The sequence below is a fragment of the Hippocampus bargibanti genome, linkage group LG08, assembly GCF_051943395.1.
Source record: "Hippocampus bargibanti isolate YZ-2025 linkage group LG08, ASM5194339v1, whole genome shotgun sequence".
NCBI lineage: Eukaryota > Metazoa > Chordata > Actinopteri > Syngnathiformes > Syngnathidae > Hippocampus > Hippocampus bargibanti.
In genome coordinates this window covers 23824549-23850805 of record NC_142741.1, presented here as the reverse complement: position 1 = coordinate 23850805, position 26257 = coordinate 23824549, and the positions used below count along the sequence as shown (strand labels likewise).

Here is a 26257-nt window from a genome sequence, read left to right as displayed (position 1 = left end):
TAGACTGCAAGGTTAAAATATCCCATCAATCAGGCTTCACAAATAACCCGCACAAGCCATCTGTACACTTGATGCAAAAAGCTATCAACCCAGCCAAACAGAACTTAATTGATGAGGAACTAGGTAAAATTATCGTAGAGAAAGCACCTACAAGGGATCGTTTCTCAAGATGGTGAAAGAAGAAGGCTACGTTCCTCATCAAGTGTTTAATCCTGATGAAACCGGCCACTCCATTCCATCAATGACCATTACAAAGGTAAATAAAATGACTTTATTAGACAGTACAGTTTATTTCTTTAATTACAATACAATAGCACATTTATTATACATAAAATAAGGTATATTTCGTGTAGTTTTAAGGCTTATTTTGTAGAAAAACGATGTTTTATGGGGACCTGGGAACGGATTATTCTCATTTTAATGGTTTCCTATGGGAAATTATTTTTTGGGATACACACTTTTGGCCTTACACATTCTGTCTGGGAACCAATTAAGTTCGTAAGCCAACGTATCACTGTACTTGGTGATATTGGTGATATTGTCTTAAAGTGCGAGAATCAAGACGCTATTTGTTGTTCAAGTGATTGTTTAAAACAGCTCTTGTGTCGGATTTCCTTCGATTGTGCAGGTCTAGCCAAAGTTGGTTGTGGCTACTGGACAGATGAACGGACATGTTGAACACGTGGTACGTATCTGACGAGAATATGGCGATTCTTCATAAAAGTGACCGATTACATTTGGTGGAGAAAAAAAGGCCCCCAAACTAAGTGTCCTCATTCTAATTGTGCCTGTTTGGAGTGTCTGTTTGTGTTTTGTAGCCCACGACAGAAGTGGAAACTTTTGTTAATCAAGAGTTCAGCTGCAAATGCATGTTCAGTCTTCATTAAATAGGTCCTATTTTTTTCCCTAAGTGTGTGTTTTTCACTTATACTAAGCCAAAAGCGTGACACAGAATCAGCATTTTATTCCAAACAAGTGTTCATCAATTCCAACTTTAAAGGACAACCGACACCATTTTTTTTGTTTCCTAACTGACATCAGAAAAAACGTTTTATATCTATATATCTAAAATACCCAAAACATGCAGTATGATATTTTTAGTCAAATGCAAAACACCAATAAAAATGAGTTAAAGTGTCCCAAAACTACTTCAAAATGACCCCGGAAATGGCGAGTTTGTGACGTCACGCCTGGACGTCACGTTTGAAGCATCTGGACTCCAATGTAGCGACCAGAAAATGCACAAGATGGCGCCCAAGCTATGTTGGAAATGAGCTGATTTGTCTGCTGGGAATTTGTGTCAACTAGAATCAAATAGTAGTTTTGGTGCAACACACAACGAGTCAGCATTGCATTATTTATTTTTTTTCCTTCTAATTTCGCCATCAACACGGATCAACACGAAGATTTCAGACCAAACAAAGTACCCAAAATGCATTGTGTGTCGCTTTCTCGGTCAGGGGCGTTACACACGTGACGTCACATCCGGAATCGTCACCAACGCGAAAACAAGACTTCCTGAATATTCAGCGTGAGTCTTAAAACGTAAAATATAGCGATATCCGGTGGAATCTTTGTAAAATACGCTCAGTAGAAGTCATTTGAAGTGATTTTACAAAATATGGACACAACTAATCACGACTAATCTCTTTAAGTCATTTTTATTGGTGTTTTTCATTTGACTAAAAATATCACCCTGCATGTTTTGGGTATTTTAGATGCGAGAAAACGTTTTTCTGATGTTAGGAAACAAAAAAAATGGTCTCGATTGTCCTCTAACGTTTAAACTCTTCGATCCTGGGCCATATTCTGCCGTTTGAGGGGGGGGGCAGATGATCTCGTCCAGACGTTTGAAACTCCCACCGTGCATAACCCGGAAATGTGTGGCAGCAGGGTTTCAAATGATCCACACGACAGCGTTTTTCATGAAAATTCGTGACATTTGATCTTCTTCGGACGGCACGCGTCACAAAGAGCTTCGTGTTGAACGCGTCTGGCCTGTCCCTGCAGAGCTGTGTGACGCCGCGCGCCCTGAAAATCGCCGGCTTCCGTCCTATAGCGCCCTCTATCGACAACCGTCGGAATTACACCCGGGCTGTTGAAAACATCTCTGGAGGCGTTGGGGGAGGCGGATGGTCTGCGGCAGGTCGCGCGGCACTCCACACCAGGGCGCCATCCGAGCCGCCGACGCCGAAGGAACTGGCGTCCGTCGGCCTGCCTCCTCCATGGCGGCGTGAGCGAGAATGCTACTGCCCTGCTCCATCTTTGTGTCGGTGTCCCTGTTCACGGCCGAGACCACTGCGGCGCTCTACCTGAGCTCCACGTACCATTCGGCGGGGGACAAAGTCTGGCAACAGCTTACCTTGCTCTTCTCGCTGGTGCCGTCAATGCTGGTGCAGCTCGCCCTCATCTTTTTCCACCGGGATCTTGGCAGGGACCGGCCGCTCATTTTGCTCTTGCACATCCTGCAATTCGGACCCATCGTCAGGTCGGTGGTCGGCTTGATTTGTTTCGGTGATTAAATAAATAAAAACACACAAGGGGCGCGGGGGGTTGCGTGGGTGGTTTTTCCCACCCATGCGGTCGTTTCTAATTTGTTAGTTGCAGTCAGCTGATCAATTCAATACTGACTCATTGACGTGTTTTCCATGCCCTCGTTGTTTCAACCCGTTGGGTCCATAAGACATGAGGGCTGAAGAGGGTCAGAATCCCTCCAGATCTAAAATGCCAAAACGTGAAATTTTAAATTTTTGTATACAGTAGAGCAGAGGTCGGGAACCTATGGCTCTTTTGATGATTGCATATGGCTCGCCGAGTATCTGATCCGGTCTTCTTTCCTTTTCCTCATCAAGTTTACACTGACAAGGGGAATTGCGTGTTTCCCAAGCGAAGAGCAGATCTAAGAATAGCGCCTGACACCGTTAGCCTCCTTATCTTCTGACAACATGAGCTGAGAGGGGAAGCGAGCAGACGCATTTCCTCTTATCTAAGACAAAAACAGCTACTTGTGGAATGTGAAGAATGAATGATGATGAAATACACGTGATGGTGTTTCTAAGCATTTCTCAACCTTTATTGAACCACAAAGTTGACATGTCATTCATGATAGACGCCCAAATTCTGCAGCCCTCTGCCAAGCTATTTATTGAGAGTATATGCAAATTTAAAGGACAACCGACACCTGCGGACAAGTTGTGTCCTTCCATCACGTCAGTGCATTTGTCTGTCCTGTTTTCGAGTTGACGAGGATGCCTGACGTGACGTCACGGAGGGAACGCCCCTAACCGAGAAAGCGACACACAATGCATTTTGGGTACTTTGTTTGGTCTGAAAACTTTGTGTTGCGAAATTAGAAGGAAAACACATAAATAACGCGATGGTGAATCGTTGTGTGTTGCACCCAGACTACTATTTGATACTAGTTGACACAAATTCCCAGCAGACAAATCAGCCCATTTCCAATGGAGCTTGGGCGCCATCTTGTGCATTTTCTGGGACGCTACATTGCAGTCCAGACGCCTCAAAATGACCCGGAAAGACTTCTTTAATCGATTGCAAACATTGATGCTTTCCTCTTCAGAACTATTTCAATCATATTCATAACTGGATGAGTAACAAGAAAGCATCTTTTCCGAATTTGAAGCCATTGTTGTGATTCTAGAGCGAGGTAAGACGTCCTGCTGTGATGTCACGAACAAGGGGGCGGGACCTTCTGAAACTTGCCATTTCCGAGGTCATTTTGAAGTAGTTTTGGGACACTTTAAGTCATTTTTATTGGTGTTTTGCATTTGACTAAAAATATCATCCTGCGTGTTTTGGGTATTTTAGATGCCATAAAACGTTTTTCCGATGTCAGTTAGGAAACAAAAAAGTGGTGTCGGTTGTCCTTTAAATATGATAATTTCTTCTTCTGTCTAATCTCTCTCATTCTCTCAAAGGTGTTTGGAGGCATTCTGTACCTACGGCAGCGTGGGTCGCGTTGAGGAATCCTACGTCAGCATCACCAGGAAGAAGCAGATGCCCCGTCGCGGCGAATCAGAGGAGGTGGAGCGCCAGGTGGGTCAGGCCGAGGGCAAGTTGGTGACGCACCGGGCGGCCTTCGCGCGCACCGCCGTCATGCAAGCTTTCTTAGGATCGGCTCCGCAGCTCACCCTCCAGCTTTACATCTGCGTGCTTCAGCGAGGCGTGTCTGTCGGAAGAGGTGAGATGGACCTCGCGGATCATTCGAAAGATGTATCCCAAGGCGGCGCTGTTTCTGTCCAGGCACTTTGATGGCCATCTCCATGCTGTCCATCGTGTACGGCGCTCTGCGCTGCAACATCCTGGCCATCAAAATCAAATACGATGAGTACCAAGTGTCCATGAGTCCCTCGGCTTACCTGTGCGTCTTCACGTGGCGCAGCTGCGAGATCGCCAGTCGCGTGGTGGTGCTGGTTCTGTTCAGCTCGGCCCTGAAAGTCTGGGTTTTACCCGTGGTTCTGGTCAACTTCCTGGCCTTCTTTTTCTACCCTTGGATCCTGTTCTGGAGGAGCCATTCGCCCTTCCCGCAACACATCGAGAAGACTCTGACGCGCGTGGGCACCGCCGTCGTGTTGGGTATGCTCACCTTCCTGTACGCCGGCATCAACGTGTTCTGCTGGTCGGCCGTGCAGGTGAAGCTCAGCGACCCCGACTTGATCAACAAGTCCCAGAACTGGTACCGCATGGCGGCGTACTACATGGTGCGTTTCATTGAAAACGCTTTGCTGCTGCTACTCTGGTACATCTACAGGACCGATGTCTATGAGTTTATGCCGGCGCAGCTACTGATGCTGGAGCTACTGGCGGCCTACGCTGCCTGCATTTTCTTTATGTCGGTCTTTTACCAGGTCTGCCACCCGTGCCGTCAGCTTTTTTTGTCCAGCGTGAGCCAGGGTTTCGGAGGCTGCTGCGCCCTCCTCTGCCTTTCGTGCGGTTCGGATGAGTCGACCGATGACCCTCACGAGGAGTTTGAGCCTCGAGGCAAAGTCAGTACTTCATCGGGTCAAGAACCGTTGAATGGCGGGGAGCGCAATGCTTGACCATTAAAGGACAACCGACGTCTCCGGACAAGTTGTGTCCATAATTTGTAAAATGGCTTCAAATGACTTCTACTGAGCGTATTTCACAAAGATTCCACCGTATATAGCAATATTTTATGTTTTAAGACTCTCACTGAATATTCAGGAAGTCTTGTTTTTCGAGTTGGTGACGATGCCTGACGTGACGTCACGGAGGGAACGCCCCTGACCGAGAAAGCGACACACAATGCATTTTGGGTACTGTGTTCGGTCTGAAAACTTTGTGTAGATGGCGAAATTAGAAGGAAAACACATAATTAACGCGATGGTGAATCGTTGTGTGTTGCACCAAGACTACTATGTGATAGTAGTTGACACAAGTTCCCAGCAGACAAATCAGCCCATTTCCAACGGAGCTTGGGCGCCATCTTGGGCATTTTCTGGGACGCTACATTGGAATCCAGACGCCTCAAAATGACGCGGAAATACTTCTTTAATCGATTGCAAACATGTGTGCTTTCCTCTTCAGAACTATTTGAATCATATTCATAACTGGATGAGTCGCCATTGTTTTGATTCTAGAGCAAGGAAAGACGTACTGGCGTGATGTCACGAACAAGGGGGCGGAACCTTCTGAAACTCCAAGGTCATTTTGAAGTAGTTTTGGGACACTTTAACTCACATGTGTCAAAGTCAAGGCCCGCGGGCCAAATCCGGCCCGCCACATCATTTTTTTCGGCCCGCGAAAGCAAATCAAACTTGTTAAATTCCATGATGATTGCTAAAATCTGAGCCAAAATTTCATATTTTTGGATGTCAACCACAATAAAAGTCATTATTCTTGACTTCAGATTTGAAAACGAGTTATTTATTCATTTGCTGTGTGCTCTATATGCAATATTTGAAAGGATTTAAACATTCTAATGGGTTCCCCAAATTCATAACGGCCCTCGAGAGGAAACCATAACTACAATGTGGCCCGCGGCAAAAAAATGACTTTGACACCCCTGCTTTAACTCATTTTTATTGCTGTTTTGCATTTGACTAAAAATATCAAACTGTGTTTTGGGTATTTTAGATGCTATAAAACTTTTTTCTGATGTCAGTTAAAAAACAAAAAAAGTGACGTCGGTTGTCCTTTAAATGAACGCCAACAAGAAAAAAAAAGGACAATTTGCAATCTATATACAGTATATATTTTTTTTTATTAAATATCAATGTAAACACAGAGCAAAACAATACATCTGGAAAAAAAAACATTCTTGACTAGAGTTGGACCAAACGCATCATAAATAACAAATCATTGCCTTATGCACATAAACATTTGAAGGATAGGCCTACTTTAGAACATAACAATGGAGATGCCGCACTGCCCGGAAAGAGATGTGAGGTCACTACATTTGCTCAATTTGCATTGAGTGAGCTTCTCAATGCGTTTTATCACACGATGACACGATTCCTGTCAATCCTAGGCTGTTTTGATAGCTGGGATAAATACCGGAAGCTAGCTATGAGCATCATCATAGCCACGACGAGGTTTTGTTGCCGTCATATCGCTACGGCGAAGACGCTGACCACACAATACATGGTGCGGTTCTCCCATCGCACTGTGCAGCTTCCTGAAAAACACATTTTAAAAAGTGCTGAACTTCTTTTGAAGCATATGTAGAACAATGTCATAGAAAATGTAAAAAGAAACATATAGATATCCATTCATGCATCCATCTAGCTAGCTAGCTACGTATCGAGTTAACAAGCTAGCTATCTATCGACATACCTAATAGTTGCCCTTATAAATGATTACAATTCCCGTATAAAAGTTGTAGTACACTGGATATTATATACAGTGATACCTTGGTTTACGAACTTAATTTGTTCCCAGACAGTGTGTGTAAGGTGAAAATTGTGTATCCCAAAAATTAATTTCCCATAGGAAACCATTAAAATGAGAATAATCCGTTCCCAGGTACCCATAAAAAATAATTTTTTACTTTTTAATTTTCTCAGCCTTAAAACTACACAAAATATGCTTTATTTTATGTATAATAAATGTGTTATGGTATTATAATTAAAGAAATAAACTGTACAGTATAATAAAGTCGTTTTATTTCGCCTTGTGATGGTCGTTGATGGCTTGATGGAATGGAGTGGCCGGTTTCCTCAGCATTAAACACTTGATGAGGAACGTAACCTTCTTCTGTCACCATCTTGAAATCAAAAGGATCCCTTGTAGTTGCTTTCTCTGCGATAATTTTACCTAGTTCCTCATCAATTGTGTACTGTTTAGCTGGGTTGATAGCTTTTTGCATCAAGTCTACAGAAGGCTTGTGCGGGTTATTTGTGTAGCCTGATTGATGGGATATTTTAACCTTCCAGTCACCACTCTGCTTTTGAACTATCAAAGTTGAAACAAGTCCAAATTTCACTGTTTTCTATCCATTTCACTTTTGTTTTTTTTTTCACTTTTGTTTTTTTGTTTCAAGCTCTGTCACCTCCCTCTCTGTCATCTGCCTATCTCTTTAATGTTCAACACCCCCCTCACTGCTGCGTTCTTGCCAATCACGTGGCTTTAACCGAAGACTGGGGGCGGGGAATAGAGGACAAAACAGTCGGCCACCATTTTCTTGTTCGGAGAACGGGCTCGTTCGCGAACGACACATCAGTCACTGTGGCAGCTCCGTGTGTATCCCGAAAAATAGTTCGTATGCCAAGGTAAAATGTTCATAAATGTAACGTTCGTAAACCGAAACGTTCGTAAGCCAAGGGGTTCGTAAACCAAGGTATCACTGTAAATGATAAAGAAACGGTAACACAAGCGGAAATGCAGACCGCTTACCGCACATACGCACGATATGCTTTTATCAACCCGACCGTACGCAGCGACAAAAAAATAATATATACGATTGAGGATTACTTTTGCTGGTTTGCCGTGACAATAATAGCGATCGGTGGCAGCATTGTCATTGGCTATCAGTAGGCGAGACGAACTGGATTTCAGCCAAAATGGTCTTTGTAAGATTGGTTCACAATTCAAAAAATATCCCATATAAAAGTAACATATGTGGAATAAGTCATGGTATGATGTTATTAGCAATCCAATGTGATTGATTATATCTCACCATCAGTGGCGTTGTCCCAGTAGCACGAATTTGCTGTGTGTAGACCAGCACCGCTCTTCTGCATGATGGTGCAGTGAACTGGCCCCAACCCCCCCAAAAAAAAGAAACAAACACATGCATCACACGCTACCTTCAAAGACTTTTAACACTTCAGACGTCACTGGCTAATCACCTATGTACTTGAACGGGCGTCCTTGTTTGACCAGGTGAGTAAGAGAGTGCTCCACGATGCTTGCGCTCCACTGGTTCACTTTACTTTGACTGTAGTCCATGCCACCGATGACGCCCTCGATGCACTGTGGCATCAACACACACAAGCATAAAAACTGGCATCACTATTATAAATGGTAAAACTGCCTGTCACCAGTGTGAGATGAGTTGTTCCACTTACCTCTTTTATATTATTCGTGGCCTCATCAGCATTGAAGAGCGCCTATGGGAAGAAGCAGTGGGATCATTTTGTTTTGACATTAAATTCAAACGTAAATATCGCAGTGGGAGAAACTAATGTCCACTTGCCATTTTTGCATGGCTACGAGAAACTTTATAATTCGTTAATCGGTCGATTATTTTTTTGATTAAGTAATTTGGTATCCCTTTCTTCAAAAACAGTTACAGTTAAGTCTCGTTATATCGATAGTACCGCTTATTACGATACTATTTCTATGAACGCAAGGAGAAAATTACATGCGCACAGGGTCGGTTATATCGACAGTCCCGACTCCCGAGAATATCGATATAACGAGACTTTACTGTACTTGAAATTTAGTTTAAAGTTGAATTAAATTAAATGATGTTGAGTTGAGTTCGTACGGGAAAAAGCGAGAAAATAATGTCAATTTGATGCCGAGTAAGTTCACAAGAAATGATGTAATTGTGTAAAGGAGGCTGAAGTGCAACATCGAGTGAGACACAAATCTCTTTATACATCAAGTAAAAGCTGAATTAAGTCTCGGTCGATAGCGGACAAACGTGAAAAGTGTGTTTCCCCTGAGTTAGGTTACTGTGTAAAAGCATGGTGCAGATTTTCAAAGTAAAATCATCTGCAGCTATTTAATTTATAACGGTTATATTTTAAAATCAGAAATGATATGCGACCAAGACGGGAGGCATACCGCTAACTTTTTGGACGAATTATTTATTTGTCTGCAGCATTGTTATTGCTTGCACGGGAAAGAGCGGCGTCGGATACAAATGATTGTTACCTCTACTCTTAGCAAGATCAGTACACAGTACTACATATATATTGGGGAGGTTTTGCACGAAAATATCGAATATAATACAGTAATTACTTTCCTTTCTTCCCGTGCCCCACCCACCCTTGTGAAGGCAATCGCCGTTTCGCTACTCGGGTTGATCGACCGGCGGCAAATCCAAGCCAGCTCATACTTCCATCGCAGAATATAAAGGGTTATATAGGAACATAAAATGTATACCTCGTCGCCATTGTTATACTCCTCCATTTATACGCCGATTTGCTGCTGTCACTTCCTCAGATTCGATCGATTTTACGACCTCTTCTTGTTTTGCGCATGCGTCAACCAACGAGTGCAGGAAAGAGAAACCTTTCGACGGCCAATCACCTCTTTAGCGCCCCTTAGTGGTCATATGCAAACATTACTTGAATGACAATTGCGAAAATGACATGCCCGACAACCTGAACTGTTGACCAAAGGTGGCTAAAATACTCACACGCTGTGCATCAGACATAAGGTAAATACTACATACATATAAACTAAATCATTTACTTAAATTAAACCCACTTACCAATTGTAATAACTTGGCATAACGACAACAATCTCTTTTCGTCAATGGATGCTACAGCTTTGTGTTTGCTTTCAACATTTAGCTTGTAGCTGATTTGTCAGCTGGGAATTTGTGTCAACTAGTATCAAATTGTAGTCTTTGTGCAACACACGATTCACCATCGCGTTATTTATGTGTTGTCCTTCTAATTTCGCCATCAACACGGATCAATATGACGTTTTCAGACCAAACAAAGTACCCAAAATGCATTGTGTGTCGCTTTCTCGGTCAGGGGCGTTCCAGATGTGACGTCACATCAGGCATAGTCATCTACTCAACAACAAGACTTCCTGAATATTCAGCACGAGTCTTAAAATATAAAATATAGCTATATGTCGTGGGATCTTTGTAAAATACACTCAGTAGAAGTTATTTGAAGCCATTTTACAAATTATCGACACAACTTCATCCGGAGACGTCGGATGTCCTTTACGCATTATTATTATGATTATTCTTTTTTTTTTTCAGTTAATTTTTATTCAACTTTTATTACGGGAAAAGCCGAAAGGAAAAGAAGAAGATTTTCATGACAAAACCTGCTCTCCTGAGACGCAGTCTCTGCGCACACATTTACACACGCAAACAAGTACACGCACACGCACGCACTCGCATGCTAACACCACGCCCCCTGGTCTCAAACCACCCCGCCAATGAATGTGTCTTCTCACTCACAGGGTGCGCCGAGAAGACGAAACCCCCTCCACACGATCACCGACACCCGGTACGAGCCGGATACTGCCTTTTGCCTCTCCACCCCCTTCCCGTTCCTTCCAGGTAAGACGTGACTTTCCCGTCGGGCAAACGGTGCGCGAGGCACACGCACACAAAACAGGCTGTTGTTTTGTCACTGACATATGGTAGCGGCTTTTCACTTGTTCCTCGCTATTGCGTGTGTTTGGGAGTGGGGGGTTCAAAATGTCGAGGGGTTGATCACGACCCCAGAGGTTCAACCAGTTTCTAGTGGGACCGTGTAAAGTTCGGCGTTTGCACATGTAGGTGCAATGCAGCAAAAACAAAAAAAAAGCATTTTCTCACCACGGCTGCTTCTGCTGCTGTTGCTTGCTTGCTGCTGTGGTTGTTGATTCGAGACTAGACTGTCATGTCAACTCGTTGCACCGTCACATTCATTCATTTCGGATAATTAATGGAACACCGAAGCACACCCGAATCACCTAGAAGCCATTCCAGTCTATCATCGGGTGTTCAACAAATAAATTGTTGGGCTCAAGTGGCTGAAGAGTTGCGGTACGACGAATCAAGCAGCGTTTATTGTATTGGGTTCTAACTTTTAATATGAAAATCCACCAGTCATCAATGCCACTGTAAATTGCCTGAAAAGACAACCGACGTCTCCGGACAAGTTGTGTCCATAATTTGTAAAATAGCTTCAAATGACTTCTACTGAACTATTTTACAAATATTCCACCACATATAGCTATATTTTACGTTTTAAGACTTGCGCTGAATATTCCGGAAGTCTTGTTTTTGAGTTGGTGACGAGTCCTCACGTTACGTCACTGAAGGAACACCCCTGACCAAAAAAAGGACACATTGTAGCAGTCCTTCCATCACGTCAATGTATTTTGCTGTACTTTGGTCTGAAAACTCAGTGTAGGACCAAAAAGAGGCAGAAGAGGGCGACAAAGCTCCATGTAAGGAATTAATCAGCCTGTGGAATACGGGCTGATTAATTCCTTACACAGCTTTGTTGCCATTTTCTGCCTTTTTTGGGTGCGACATTTCCCACCCCTGATGCCTCAAAATGACACGGAATAAATTCTTTAATCGATAGCAAACGTATGCTTTCTTCTTCAGAACTATTTGAATCATATTCATAACTGGATGAGTAACAAGAAAGCATATTCTCCAAATCTGAAGCCATTGTTTTGATTCTGGAGCATGGCAGTGTGTGACCAATAGTGACGTCACGAACAAGGGGGCGGGACCTTCTGAAACTGGCCACTTCCGGGTTCTTTTTTTTTTTGCAGATTTTGGACATTTTAAGTCATTTTATTGGTGTTTTGCATTTGACTAAAAATATCATATTTTTTGGGTATTTTAGATGCTATCAAACGTTTTTCTGATGTCAGTTAGGAAACCAAAAAGTGATGTCGGTTGTCCTTTAAGCTTCAGTGTAGGAAACCAAAACAAACACCCTGAGTGCATTTCACCTGGGCACAATATTGTGCCACAGTGGCTGTCTTGCAGGCTGTTTTATATGAGCAGGGGTGGGTGGGTAGTGCAGCGGGGTGCCATGCATCTAATGCTGTGTAACCATGAGGACAATTGCATGTGGAGCACGCACCAAGCTGGTGAGGAAATAAAGGGCTCAATAATGCAGGGGAAAAGCCTGCAGGGGACTCCCTTTTTTCTTGACTGTGGACGTAGGGGTTGAATAGAGGTCAGTGCATCACAATAGTTGCCATGTCCGTCAAACGCTCTCACACACACACACACACACACACACACACACACACACGCACACACACGCGCACTAGTGATGGGAATTCCGGCTCCTTGCTGAGAGCTGGTTCTTTTTGCTCGGCTCACTAAAAAGATCCGGCTCTTGTGGCTCCCAAAAGAGCCTTTTGGCTCTTTTGGCTCTCCTCATTTTTTTGTTGCTTAAATTAATTCACGACCAAAAATTATGTGAAAAACGAATTACTCGTGTAAAAAATGGACATTTGGGATATATAAATAGGGCGGATACGGCCAGTCAGACTTTAGTTCGCTGACGAAGCCTCTTGGATAGGAGGCGAAACGTCCGAAACCTTCACATTTGTACAGATGACGGCTGAAGAAACCTTCTCATCGATGGACCACTCCTGTAAGACTGAGAGCTTACACAGACGTTGTGTAAAAAAATACATTAAATAAATGAATTATTATTTATATGGCTATATTTATATGTGCACAGACAGCATCCACTAACTTTCACTTTCCCTGTGGTTACTTTTTTTGACCCATTATTGGAGTCCAGCACCTTTTTTGTCATATATGATTCTGGTATGATTCTTTGAGAAAGTGTTTTCAGAATCAGAATCCATTAATAGCTCAACAGTGGGGCTATTTCCTACTTGGATAGATTGGGTTGTGAGCAGAAGTATGTTTTATGAATCCTTTGTCATCTACAATTGAAAATGGCTGAAAATCAGGGGAACATGTCGGCTCCCAGGAGCCGGCTCTCTTCATTCACTTCAGAGATCCAGTTGTAAGAACCGGCTCGTTTGCGAACGACACATCACTAACACACACGCACACCAGTGATGGGAATTCCGTCTCCTTGCAGAGAGCCGGTTCTTTTGGCTTGGCTCACTAAAAAGACTATTTTGGCTCCCAAATGGCTCCTCATTTTTTTTTGTTGCTTAAATTAATTCACAATCAAAATTATTGTGAAATTATGAGAAAAACGAATTAATTGTGTAAAAAAATACAATATATCAATATATTTTTATTTATTTATGTATTTATTTATGTATTTATTTATTTATTATTTTCTTCATTCACTTCAGAGATCCGGCTCTAAGAATCGGCTCGTTGGCGAAGGACACATCACTAACACACACACACAAACACACACGCACATGCACACGCGCACACACACACGTTCTACGGGGATTCTGCTGCACCGAACACGTCTGCTGACGTTACATTGCGCGGAGTTCCCCTCCCTCCCACCCACACACGCATAACAATGTCTCCCCGTTCGCTTGGTATGCAGCCCCAAACCTCCTGCAGCCTCAGCCAGACGGCGCATCTCCCGTGAATGAACGCCGATTGGCGACGGGAATGATGGATGCACGGTTTGATCAATTGCTATTAGTTTCATGTCAAGCGAGTTGGATCTGATCAATAGTCTGTGCATGCTAACCTTGTCATTCTCATCATAGTCACACCATTCTTGTACTCCTTTTATTTATGACATTGGCATACTTCTCTTAAAGGACAACCGATGCCTCCGGCGTGTGTGTGTCTGTCTATCTATCTATCTATCTATCTATCTATCTATCTATCTATCTATCTATCTATCTATCTATCTATCTATCTATCTATCTATCTATCTATCTATCTATCTATCTATCTATCTATCTATCTATCTATCTATCTATCTATCTATCTATCTATCTATCTATCTATCTATCTATCTATCTATCTATCTATCTATCTATCTATCTATCTATCTATCTATCTATCTATCTATCTATCTATCTATCTATCTATCTATCTATCTATCTATCTATCTATCTATCTATCTATCTATCTATCTATCTATCTATCTATCTATCTATCTATCTATCTATCTTTCTAGCTAGCTCTCTATCTAGCTCTCTATCTATCTAGCTAGCTAGCTCTCTATCTATCTCTCTATCTAGCTAGCTCTCTATCTATCTAGCTCGCTAGCTCTCTATCTATCTAGCTAGCTAGCTCTCTATCTAGCTCTCTATCTATCTATCTATCTAGCTAGCTATCTATCTATCTATCTATCTATCTATCTATCTATCTATCTATCTATCTATCTATCTATCTATCTATCTATCTATCTATCTATGTATCTATCTATCTATCTATCTATCTATCTATCTATCTAGCTCTCTATCTAGCTAGCTCTCTATCTCTCTATCTAGCTAGCTAGCTAGCTCTCTAGCTCTCTATCTCTCTATCTATCTAGCTAGCTAGCTAACTCTCTATCTAGCTCTCTATCTATCTCTCTATCTATCTAGCTAGCTAGCTCTCTATCTAGCTCTCTATCTAGCTCTCTATCTATCTAGCTAGCTAGCTCTCTATCTAGCTCTCTATCTATCTAGCTAGCTAGCTCTCTATCTAGCTCTCTATCTATCTAGCTAGCTAGCTCTCTATCTAGCTCTCTATCTAGCTCTCTATCTATCTAGCTAGCTAGCTCTCTATCTAGCTCTCTATCTCTATCTCTATATCTATGTGCATCGAGTGCCTGGCGCCATGTCATAAAGAAACGATTGGAACAGATCGACCGCCTAAATGTCGAAATTAGATTGATGAGTGAGGGTGCCGGCGTCCCTCTGTCGAGGTCAACGTAATACTGCCTGAATAAAGATTGCGGTTGCCTAGACGATGTAAACAGTTTAGCGCACCGAGATGAGGATCAAGTGGAACACCTCTCGACCTCTTTTTTTCAGAACACGGCGGCACAAATGCGACACTGTGATATACGAAAGAGGAAGTGTATTGTTATTGGGCCCGTTTTGGCCGTCTTCTGCCAGCAAAGCAAATGTGTTAGCTTGACGGCCATTTTATTTCTGATTGACTTCACATGCTACGTAGCTGTTATCGCAGTTTGGACACGGAGATGTTGTGATCGTCAAACGATCTTTTCCTGAAAGATGAATGTCAAGTTCATAGATCAACATCCTGTGCTCATTTTTCCTGGAATACAGTGAATTGTTTGATTTGTAAACCAAAACCCGGTGAATTATTGCAATAGCAAAGAAGAAATTCATTATTTTCTGCTTGGTTAAACATTTAAACAAGTCTTCATTCATGCTAAACTGTTTTGGTATCAAGAATACTTCAAGACACTTCAGACACTTTGAGAACTTAATTGGTTCCCAAACAGAGTGTGTAAGGCGAAAAGTGTGTATTCCAAAAAATATTTTTCCATAGGAAACCATTAAAATAAGAATAATACGTTCCCAGGTCCCCATGAAACATAATTTTCTACTTTCTAATTTTCTAAGCTTTAAAACTACACAAAATATACCTTATGTTATGTATAATAAATGTGCTACAGTATTATGATTAAAGAAATAAACTGTACTGTATAATAAAGTCGTTTTATTTACCTTTGTGATGGTCGTTGATGGCTTGATGGAATGGAGTGGCCGCTTTCATCAGCATTAAATACTTGATGAGGAACGTAGCCTTCTTCTTTCACCATCTTGAGGAATGATTCCTAATAGGTGCTTTCTCTGCGATAATTTTATCTAGTTCCTCATCAATTGTGTTCTGTTTAGCTGGGTTGATAGCTTTTTGCATCAAGTGTACAGATGGCTTGTGTGGGTTATTTGCGGAGCTTGATTGATGGGATATTTAACCTTGCAGTCTACACTCTGCTTTTGAACTATCAAAGTTGAAACGAGTCTATAGTTCACTGTTTTCTATCCATTTTCTCACCATTTCACTTTTGTCTTTTTTTTTTCACTTTTGTTTTTTTGTTTCAAGCTCTGTCACCTCCCTTTTGTGTGTGTGTGTTTTCTCACTCTCTCTCTGTCGTCCTGTCTCTTTAATGACTTTTCCTTCCTGTGGTCCCCGCCTCTCCTTCTGCAACTCATTTTGGGAGGAGTGGCACTCATTTCCTGAAACGACGCCACCCTCTCTTTGCTTTTAATTAGTGGCCGAAAAGGCACAAACAAGCCATTAAAGGACCTAACCATATATATATATATATATATATATATATATATATATATACACACACACACACAATACGTTTGTGTGTCTTGGGTGTAAAATGTGTTGGGGTCACCGGCTGATGACCTGCTGGTTATTGGTCACCAATTCCCGCGTGAATTATTCAGGAAGAAGTCATTTGCGTCAGAGGGGTGTCAATTACCACACGACAGCTGCAATAAGTGCGAAGTGGAATCTCTCATGGCAATCACACCTTGTTAACACTGAAAATGCGTCAATCAAATGAGATCACCGTGTGGAGAAAAAAAAAAGAATCTGCATTTTACAAAGATAGCAATGCTTACTTTTGTTGACGCAGTTAGATGTTGTCGTCACTCCACCGTTCCATTCGTTCCATGTCCAATCACTCATAAGAATCAACAAAATTCCAACCGTGGCGACTGAAAGGTGAAAGAAAATCTGCTCAATTGATTAGATTTCATCTGCATCTTAACTCAGGAGGCAGCAGTGCAATCGTTCCGTAATGAAGCTGCGCATCTTCTCAAATTGGTTTGAAAAGGACAGAATAATAATAATAATAATAATAATAAGGAAGAGGATGTCGCTGAAAGAAGAGGAAACCACGCAGGATGGAAAGGATTGGAAGGAATGAAAAGAACTTGCAATGGCAAAACTATTTGCAATCAAGTCAACATCCGCGAGATGTTCTTTGAGATACAACATACAGTGATACCTCGGTTTACAAAACCCTTGGCTTACAAACTTTTCTGTTTACGAACGTTAAATTTATGAAAATTTTACCTTGGCATACAAACTATTTTTCAGGATACACACAGAGTGTTGCAGTTCAAATGCAAAAGGGCTACGGGTTCCCTACCACCAATTTGCAATTTGAGATTCTTCTCTCGTCATGGAAGTGTGTATGCGAGCATCTAAATGTCACCACCAATTAAATGTGACCTTACGCCTCTGACAATCACCGTCTTCTTGTGAAATCCAAAAATGCCAAACATATTTTTTTTTCTGGCAAGCATAATTTGACAGATGTTTCCTTTTGTCTTTGTGCTGTTCGAATTTCATCTTCGCAAGTTGCGACGACGATGTGAAGCTTCAACGATGACCATGATGGAAACAAAGTCGTGTGGCCAAGTAGAACTCGGCAACTCCCTGCATGCGGCGTCACCATTTGGTTGATTCCAACGGCTGCGTGTAAGAACAGAAGCAGCGATGGATGTAGCCGATGATCTGAACCTTTCCTTTCTGCTGGACCACGAGCGAGATAGCATCCTGAGGGTGCTACAGAAGGACGAGAAGCTGAGGAAGCGAGAGGAAAAAAGGATACGGTGAGAATGTCTCTAAACGGGCACTTGTGAAACTAAACCAGTGAATGCAAGGGTGTGAAACATACATCCCGTGGGCAAAAAAAAAAAAACACCTGAGGGTTCATCTGACTCACAGAATGAATTTGTCATTATTGTAGCTTGGAACAGGATCTCAATCCTGACCCAAAGAGAGCACTTTTTCAACTATGTCCTCAGATTTGGGGATGCTGATTCAGACTGGAACATTTTAGCTCACGACTATACAAGTTCCAAAAATGCAAATTTACTCCCGTACTTTAGCATGGCTAAAATAAGACTAAAAGTCTAGGAATAATAATAATAACAATACATTTCATTTTAAGCGCCTTTCAAAGCTCTCAAGGACACATTACAACAGACAGGTAAAGAAAGCTCTGCACCCCATCGTGGTGAGACAGGCAGAGGGCATACAGAGGTGGAGGGAGGAAGAGGATCTGAGGGCCCGAGAGGGAACTGAGATTTGAAGTAGGTCAGACAGATAGGGGGCATCACTGACACCCCCTTAGGCTGGTTTCATCTCACTGTCCTCTCTCAGTTCATCCAACTCTTCTGGTGTGCCCCAAGGGTCTGTCCTGGAACCACTCCTCTTCGTAATCTCCCAGAGCTTTCAGCCGCTCTGCCCCCCAATTGCAGAACTCACTCTCCCACCCAAGTTCAACTTTTATCTGTGGTTTTATTGCTCTTGTTTCATCAGGAAATTGAAAAATGAGCTGCTGGAGATCAAACGCAAAGGCTCCCGCCCACCGCGAGAGTCAGCTGAGCGCCAGTGCGCCCGCTGCATCAAGACATTAGGCCTAATATTCGACCGCGGCGAGCTATGTGATGAGTGCCAACTGCGTGTGTGCAACGAGTGCCGCGTCTCTGCTCCAAAGCGGCGTCAGTGGAGGTGTAACGTGTGTGCGAAGATCTCGTAAGTGTCTGCTAGTGTGTCCGAAGAAGCTCACCTAACACGTTATTGCCCCGTTTTTAACGTTCAGAATTCATAACACATAATCAAGACAAGTGCTTTTATTATTGTGTCTCTAAGATGAAACATGAATAGTAGCTATAATAAGTTAACTACAGTACAACCATAAACACAGGGACAAAACATCTGTGTAAGCTCTCAGTCGTACAGGAGTGGTCCATCGATGAAAAGGTTTCTTCAGCCGTCATCTTTGAAGGTGTCGCACGTTTCGTTTCTTATCCAAGAGGCTTCGTCAGCGAACTAAAATTTTGCTGGTAGCTCTGGCCCTATATATATCCCTACTGTCCAGATGTGGTGGTGCCAGACTCTGCTATGATTGGTCCCTGCTCTCAGGTTGGGGGGGAGCAGAGGACTCCTCCCTGCAGCTACACTGATTACTTATATTGTCCTGACTGATTCCTTCTATTGTCCTGCCTGAGTATGAGATCTATGACTGGCCTGATTGCCCCATTTGCTCTGGTATCACCTCATCAGCATAACTCAGCCTATGTTGCCTAAGAAGTCTGTTGTATGAACGATCCAAATTGAACCTCACGCCACCATGGCGATTTAGTGAAGGACTTTGCTGTTTTATGAAAATAGCTTCTTTTACTCCCCTTTCAAACCATCTATGTTCTTTTAACCACATTGTCGTCAAATGAGAGGTTGCTAGCCTTTAGGTGCATATGTACTGCCGATTGAGGCCCACTAGTATTATCCCTGCGATGTTGATAAAGTTGATAAATCACACTGTTTATTTTCTATGCGCAGGGAGTTGAAAGTGGTGACAGGCGAGTGGTTCCTCGAAGAGCGATCAAAGCGCTTTGAACACAAACTGTTGAGCAGTGACGTGGTTAAGCAAACAATCCTGAGCAGTCCGACAGGTGAATTTCACTCATGCGCTGGTGCTTCTGGTCTTGCCTTTTCTAAACTACCCTCCATGTCTTTCATCCCAAGCCACGGAGGATAAAAAGTCCCCGGAGAACTCATTACTGCGTCCTGAGGGGGTGAGGAGCGATACGCCACAATCCAGCAGGAGTTCCAAAAATCTTGTTGGTGGACTGAGAAAGAAAGGGTAAGAATGAAGATACAGTGGGACCTTGGCTTACAAACTTAATTGGTTCCCAGACAGAGTGTGTGAGGCGAAAAGTGTGTATCCCAAAAATAATTTCACATAGGAAACCATTAAAATGAGAATAATCCGTTTCCAGGTCCCCATAAAACATAATTTTCTTCTTTCTAATTTTCTAAGCCTTAAAACTACACAAAATATACCTTATTTTATGTATAATAAATGTGCTACAGTATTATAATTAAAGAAATAAACTGTACTGTACAATAAAGTCATTTTATTTACTGTTTGTGATGGTTGTTAATGGCTTGATGGAATGGAGTGTCCGGTTTCCTCAGCATTTAAACACTTGATCAGGAACATAGCCTTCTTCTTTCACCATCTTGAGGAATGATCCCTTGTCGGTGCTTTCTCTGTGATAATTGTATCTAGTTCATCAATTGTGATCTGTTTAGCTGGGTTAATAGCTTTTTGCATCAAGTGTACTTTTGAACTATCAAATTTAAAATGGGTCCAAATTTCACTGTTTTCTATCCATTTTCTCACCATTTTACTTGTTTTTTTCCCCTTTTCTTTTTTTGTTTCAAGCTCTGTCCTCTCCCTTTCGTGTGTGTGTGTGTATTTTCTCTCTCTCTGTCTGCCTGTCTCTTTAATGTTTAACCCCCATCCCACTGCTGGGTTCTTGACCAATCACGTGGCTTTAACCGATGAGTGGGGGCGGGGAATAGAGGCCAAAAAAAGTCCTCTGCCATTTCCTTGTTTGGAGAATAGGTTCATTCACGAACGACACATCACTCATTGTGGCAGCTCCGTGTGTATCCCGAAAAATAGTTTGTATGCCAAGGTAAAATTTTCATAAATGTAACGTTTGTAAACCGAAAAGTTCGTAAGCCAAGGGGTTCGTAAACCGAGGTATCACTGTATGTATTTTTTTTGGTAAAAAGTGCAAATACACTTCTGAACCATCTTAGGAGATATTGTAATTGCAAAAACTTTGAGTTGACGAGTGAGAAGGGTGTGGCTTTGGTCATCAACGCAATAGGGGGAGGAGTCAAGCGAGGGTGAATCCAAATCTTACATTATTTTTTTTGAAAATAGCAAACTCTTCCCTTCAATTAATTTCTCTAACTGATGCTCCACTGAAATCACTTATTGATTAGTTTACTGCCAGGTTCACTTGCTGACCAACTAACCTATTGCTAATCTGACTGATTGACCCACGAAATACAGACACTCCCCTACTTCCCACAGCTTAACAAACTATCGGCTGAATTGGCTTAGCTTTGAACCGATGAGCTGATCTAAATGTGAAAGTATTACTGGGTATTGTCTGAAATTTCTGCAAACACAAATCTTTATTTGTATGGGTGCGTTTGTTGCTTTGATCACAGGAGGATGAAGATGGATAAAGCGAACAACAGGACCTTGAGGTCAGAAAACGGAATCGGTGGCCTCAAATCGGCTTCAGACGGAGACGCTCGGAGCGTTTACTCCGCTCCAAGTTATCAATCAAACAGGTAATTTTTTCAAAATGAAATCAACTTCATATTTGCGGATGCCAAAGTGCAAATATGTTCTTTTTACTGTACTCGTGTTAGAGATGTTCAATTGGAAACTGTGAACAAAGGCTCGAACACAGAAGATTGTCTTTTACTGCCGGCAGGGGACCCAGTTTTCATGAAGCCACTTTACGTGAGCTTATTCGACCGACAGAATATGCAAATTCAAGTGATACATGAGTAAAAACACAGCCTTCTTGGTTTGAATACCACACCCCTATGCATCCTATAGGTACAAGCACTAACATCCATACACTAACCAACGTACACATTTTAATGTGTCCTTTCCATGAACTGATACATTTGTTACCTGGCTGATCTGACCTTTGCTCTAGGACACAGGTGTCAAAGTCAAGGCCCGCGGGCCAAATCTGGCCCGCCACATCATTTTTTGCGGCCCGCGAAAGCAAATCAAACTTGTTAAATTCCATCATGATTGCTAAAATCTGAGCCAAATTTTCATATTTTTGGATGTCAACCACAATAAAAGTCATTATTCTTGACTTCAGATTTGAAAACGAGTTATTCATTTATTTGCTGTGTGCTCTATATGTAATATTTGAAGGCATTTAAACATTCTAATGGCTTCCGCAAATTCATAACGGCCCTTGAGAGGAAACCATAACTACAATGTGGCCCGCGGCAAAAAATAACTTTGACACCCCTGCTCTAGGATAAATATCTTCCTCGAGAATGGCAGTTTTATAGTTTGGGTCTGGTTTCCTCAGATTGACCCCAGACTCTTTGTGCTTCCATTGAGTTTACAAATGTTCGACCGACTAAGTATTCCATATTCTGAAACTTTTAAAGGACAACCGACGCCTCGGACAAGTTGTGTTCATAATTTGTAAAATCACTTCAAATGACTTCTACCGAGCGTAGTTTACAAAGATCCCACCGCATATAGTTATATTTTACAGTTCGAGACTCGCACTGAGTATTCAGGAAGTCTTGTTTTTGAGTTGGTGACGAGTCCTCACGTTACGTCACTGAAGGAACACCCCTGACCGGAAAAAGGACACATTGTAGCAGTCCTTCCATCACATCAATGCATTTTGCTGTACTTGTTTGGTCTGAAAACTTTGTGTCGCACCAAAAAGAGGCAGAAGAGGGCGACAAAGCTCAGTGTAAGGAATTACTCAGCCTGTGGAAACGGGCTGATTAATTCCTTACACGGAGCTCTGTCGCCATTTTGTGCTTCTTTTTTGGGGTGAGACATTTCCCCCCAATGTTGCCTCAAACTGGCACGGAATAAATTCTTTAATCGATTGCAAACATGTATGCGTTCCTCTTTAGAACTATTGGAATCATATGAGTAACAAGAAAGCATCTTTTCCGAATCTGAAGTCATTGTTTTGATTCTCGAGCAAGGCAAGACGTCTTGGCGTGACGTCACGAACAAGGGGGCGGGACCTTCTGAAACTGGCCACATCCGGGTTCAATTTGAAGTTGTTTTTGGACACTTGAAGTCATTTTTATTGGTGTTTTGCATTTGACTAAAAATATCATCCTGCGTGTTATGGGTATTTTAGATGCTATAAAATGTTTTTGTGATGTCAGTTAGGAAACTGAAGTGGTGGTGTCGGTTGTCCTTTAAACACGATTACTTCTATTCTGTCTATTCTCTATCAACTCGTGTTCCTACCTGTGAAGGTTTGACAACAAAAGTGTCAATTCACTATTTCCCGTGTATTCTTCTCTCATAGCAAAGACAGCGACTTCTCCGGTAGACCGACAGTACTCAACAATCGGCGATCTAAAACTCCAGACAGATACTCAACTGCGAGCAGCAACCGGAGGGTTAGGGTTAGCCAACGCAGCACACATCACACGCACTCACGCACGACCACGCCGCTACCCTCGTTCATTTATTTTTCAATTCTACATTCTGTGCACGTAGCCTGATGGAGCAGAAAGTGTTTCCAGCTTCCAATCCAGCGACAGCGTGCCTGAGAAGAAAGCGATTGGAAACAATGCGAAAGACTACGACGCTCCGACTATTTCTGTGTCCCAAGCTTCGGTGTCATCGGGTTGGTACTGTTTGACTTATTTTAATGAGATCCCATTCAAGTTTTATATTACAAATGGCTCTTGTAAATCAACACGTTGTGAAAGAGACACTTGGAAGCCTTCGACGGCAGCTGCGCGGTTCCGAAGTAACTCCAGTTGCTTATAAAACAGGCTGTAAAGGGGTGCATTAGTGAATGTCGCCAATTGTATTCACACCGCACTAATTCTTCTCAAACACCCAACATAGAACATTGTGTCAGAATATCTCAAAAACTTTCAGTTTTACTAATCAGAATCAAGGATTTATAACTGACATTAAAGGACAACCGACGTCACTTTTTTGTTTCCTAACTGACATCAGAAAAACGTTTTATAGCATCTAAAATACCCAAAACACGCAATATGATATTTTTAGTCAAATGCAAAACACAAATAAAAATGACTTAAAATGTCCAAATCTGCAAAAAAAATGAAACCGGAAGGTTCCGCCCCCTTGTTCGTGACATCACGCCAAGACGTCTTGCCTTGCTGGAGAATCAAAACAATGGCTTCAGATTAGGATAATAGGCTGTCTTGTTACTCATCCAGTGATGAATATGATTCAAATAGTTCTGAAGAGGAAAGCATGCATGTTTGCAAACGATTAAATAATTTATTCCGTGCCATTTTGAAGTATCTGGGGGCGGGAAACGTAGCACCAAAAAGAGGCAGAAAATGGCGACAAAGCTGGGTTATTATTATATAACTGTACTTCTCAGATTTTCATCTATCGCGGGTGGTCCTGGTCCCCATTACCTGCGACAAAAATGAGGGATTACTGTATTTGATTTGGGTATTCATCAATAAAGGCCTATACTCTTATTCCTCTCTTGTCAATCAGATCACAGTCGATCGGAGATGGACCTATCGGCTGCAGGTTCCGAACTGAGTGATGACACTTTCAGCCTCAGAAGCCGCTCTGTGCCAGGTCTCAATGAGACAGTAAGTAGCACTAACTTCATGAAACAGTAGCATGTGTATTGTCCTTCAGTGCAGACTTACTCGATCCATTGTTTTATATGCACCCTTGATGCAAAAATAAATTAACGTTATGTGCACCTCATCGCTGTATACCACCATGACAGAAAAGGACTGTAGATGAAGGCATATCATTTTCAACCCCCAAAAAACTTGTTACCGCTACTACCAGCAAAGCTGCAAATACCTAAATTTTTGTTTTTTATTTTGAAAATTTGCCCCATGCCGTAGATATGAATAGATTTGGTGGAGATAAACCCTTAAAGGACAACCGACGTCTCCGGACAAGTTGTGTCCATAATTTGTAAAATTGCTTCAAATGACTTCTACTTGGCGTATTTTACAAAGATTCTACCGCATATAGCTATATTTTACGTTTTAAGACTCGCACTGAATATTCCGGAAGTCTTGTTTTTGAGTTGGTGACGAGTCCGTACGTCACGTCACTGAAGGAATGCCCCTGACCGGAAAAAAAGGACACATTGTAGCAATCCTTCCATCACGTCTATGCATTTTGCTGTACTTGTTTGGTCTGAAAATGTCATGTTGCACCAAAAAGAGCCAGAAGAGGGCGACCAAGCTCCATATAAGGAATTTATCAGCCTGTGGAAACTGGCTAATTAATTCCTCACAGGAGCTCGGTCGCCATTGTCAGCCTCTTTTTTGGTGATCCATTGCCTGAAAAATGGCACGGAATAAATTCTTTAATCGATTGCAAACATGTATGCTTTCCTCTTCAGAACTATTTGAATCATATTTATAACTGGATGTGTAACAAGAAAGCATCATCTCCGAATCTGAAGCCATTGTTTTGATTCTTCAGCAAGGCAAGACTGTCTTGACGTGATGTCACGAACTGGGGGCGGGACTTTCTGAAAATGCCCAATTCGCAGCTCAATTTTTTTGCAGATTTTGGACACTTTAAGTCATTTTTATTGGTGTTTTGCATTTGACTAAAAATATCATACTGCGTGTTTTGGGTATTTTAGATGCTATAAAACGTTTTTGTGATGTCAGTTAAAAAACAAAAAAGTGACGTCGGTTGTCCTTTAAGACTTTGACACACTTTGCCTCTTAGAGTCTTACAGTAGGTGCTACACAGGCCCCAAAAACGATCACACAGTTCTGACTCATCTCATTGAAATTACGGAAGCAGCACGCACGTACGCACGGCACTGCATAGATCGGCCACACTTTCACCTGCCCTCACTTTCAACGTCATTGATCCACAGGAATTCTCCGATCAAGACGTCGAGGAAGACATTGACGCCCTGATGTCGGCCCACAGTCAGATGGCGGGACGCCACCTCAACAACGCTGTGTCCACGGTAATAAGGCAACCTCTTTTGAACCGCCACTAAGTCCACATGGAAGGGTGGTGAGGGGGGCGTCATTGTACGCAATTGTGGTGTAGTGCAAACACGTGCAACACCTGCTGTGTGTCTAGGTTGTGTAAATAGGCAGGGAGCTCGAAGGCATCGCAAACAGCACACGCAGGGCGCCCAACTCGACGGTTTGTTTTATGGTAGATAACATTGATTGTGGCTTGCCTAAAAATGACATTCACCGTGCAGTACATTGATTGAGGGCATGGGTGGGAGGATGTGGCGTGTCGTGATACACACGAGATCCGCTATGAAGGAAACAAATCGTACCGGAGGTAAATGAAGTTGAAATGTTCTCAAGTTATAAGATCAAGCAAAAAATAAAAATGTCTCAGCATAAGTGACACGCAATCTAGTTTGGCGCTTCCCCGAGTGCTGCTTAAAGGACAACCGACAGCATTTTTTTGTTTCCTAACTGACATCACGAAACGTTTTAGAGCATCTAAAATACCCAAAACACGCAGTATGATATTTTTAGTCAAATGCAAAACACCAATAAAAATGACTTAGTGTCCCAAAACTACTTCAAAATGACCCCGGAAATGACGAGTTTCAGAAG

The 26257-nt window shown here is 42.2% G+C and overlaps 3 protein-coding genes across 11 annotated transcripts in view; 2 read left to right on the top strand and 1 right to left on the bottom strand.

Moving 5' to 3' along the window:
* The first annotated feature begins 1871 nt into the window (after positions 1-1871).
* xk (X-linked Kx blood group antigen, Kell and VPS13A binding protein) lies at positions 1872-17576 on the top strand. 7 transcript variants are annotated; one of them, XM_089003389.1, is made up of 5 exons: positions 1872-2488; positions 3939-4201; positions 4264-4574; positions 4653-4721; positions 4869-6073. In XM_089003389.1, exons 1-5 carry the CDS (start codon positions 2244-2246, stop codon positions 5058-5060), a joined length of 1080 nt encoding a protein of 359 aa, XP_088859515.1. In that variant the 5' UTR covers positions 1872-2243; the 3' UTR covers positions 5061-6073. The 7 variants fall into 7 exon arrangements, with proteins under 7 accessions (XP_088859515.1, XP_088859511.1, XP_088859517.1 ...); XM_089003391.1 differs by having other exon boundaries at positions 1953-2488; positions 4653-4759; positions 4869-5052; XM_089003387.1 differs by lacking the exon at positions 4869-6073 and adding exons at positions 10639-10738; positions 17438-17576 and having other exon boundaries at positions 1964-2488; positions 4264-4721.
* Positions 6220-9712, bottom strand: LOC148894874 (dynein light chain Tctex-type 3-like). Its single transcript, XM_089003394.1, has 5 exons — positions 9595-9712; positions 8550-8591; positions 8331-8454; positions 8159-8236; positions 6220-6658 (listed from the first exon to the last, which is right to left on the bottom strand). The coding sequence occupies exons 1-5, from the start codon at positions 9619-9621 to the stop codon at positions 6588-6590; spliced, it is 342 nt and encodes a 113-aa protein (XP_088859520.1). The 5' UTR covers positions 9622-9712; the 3' UTR covers positions 6220-6587.
* sytl5 (synaptotagmin-like 5) overlaps positions 17559-26257 on the top strand; it is a 20770-nt gene continuing 12071 nt past the window's right edge. For 2 of the 3 annotated variants that reach the window (XM_089003375.1, XM_089003372.1), the window contains exons 1-9: positions 17559-17691; positions 18404-18619; positions 19427-19539; positions 19613-19730; positions 21119-21244; positions 22993-23092; positions 23187-23316; positions 24177-24277; positions 25546-25641. In XM_089003375.1, coding sequence (XP_088859501.1) covers positions 17576-17691; positions 18404-18619; positions 19427-19539; positions 19613-19730; positions 21119-21244; positions 22993-23092; positions 23187-23316; positions 24177-24277; positions 25546-25641 — 1116 coding nt within the window. In that variant the 5' untranslated portion in view covers positions 17559-17575. The remainder of the gene's footprint in view (positions 17692-18403; positions 18620-19426; positions 19540-19612; positions 19731-21118; positions 21245-22992; positions 23093-23186; positions 23317-24176; positions 24278-25545; positions 25642-26257) is intronic. The other variant, XM_089003373.1, reaches the window with a different exon arrangement.

What these genes read in the sequence shown, in the direction of transcription:
- xk (XM_089003384.1), top strand. Translation starts at nt 2,244, where the DNA reads ATGCTACTGCCCTGCTCCATCTTTGTGTCGGTGTCCCTGTTCACGGCC. An exon ending in CAATTCGGACCCATCGTCAG is followed by an intron (nt 2,489 to 3,938) that starts GTCGGTGGTCGG and finishes ATTCTCTCAAAG; the next exon opens with GTGTTTGGAGGCATTCTGTA. An exon ending in AGGCGTGTCTGTCGGAAGAG is followed by an intron (nt 4,202 to 4,263) that starts GTGAGATGGACC and finishes GTTTCTGTCCAG; the next exon opens with GCACTTTGATGGCCATCTCC.
- LOC148894874 (XM_089003394.1), bottom strand. Translation starts at nt 9,621, where the DNA reads ATGGAGGAGTATAACAATGGCGACGAG. An exon ending in CCACGAATAATATAAAAGAG is followed by an intron (nt 8,455 to 8,549) that starts GTAAGTGGAACA and finishes TTGATGCCACAG; the next exon opens with TGCATCGAGGGCGTCATCGG. An exon ending in ACGCCCGTTCAAGTACATAG is followed by an intron (nt 8,237 to 8,330) that starts GTGATTAGCCAG and finishes GGTTGGGGCCAG; the next exon opens with TTCACTGCACCATCATGCAG.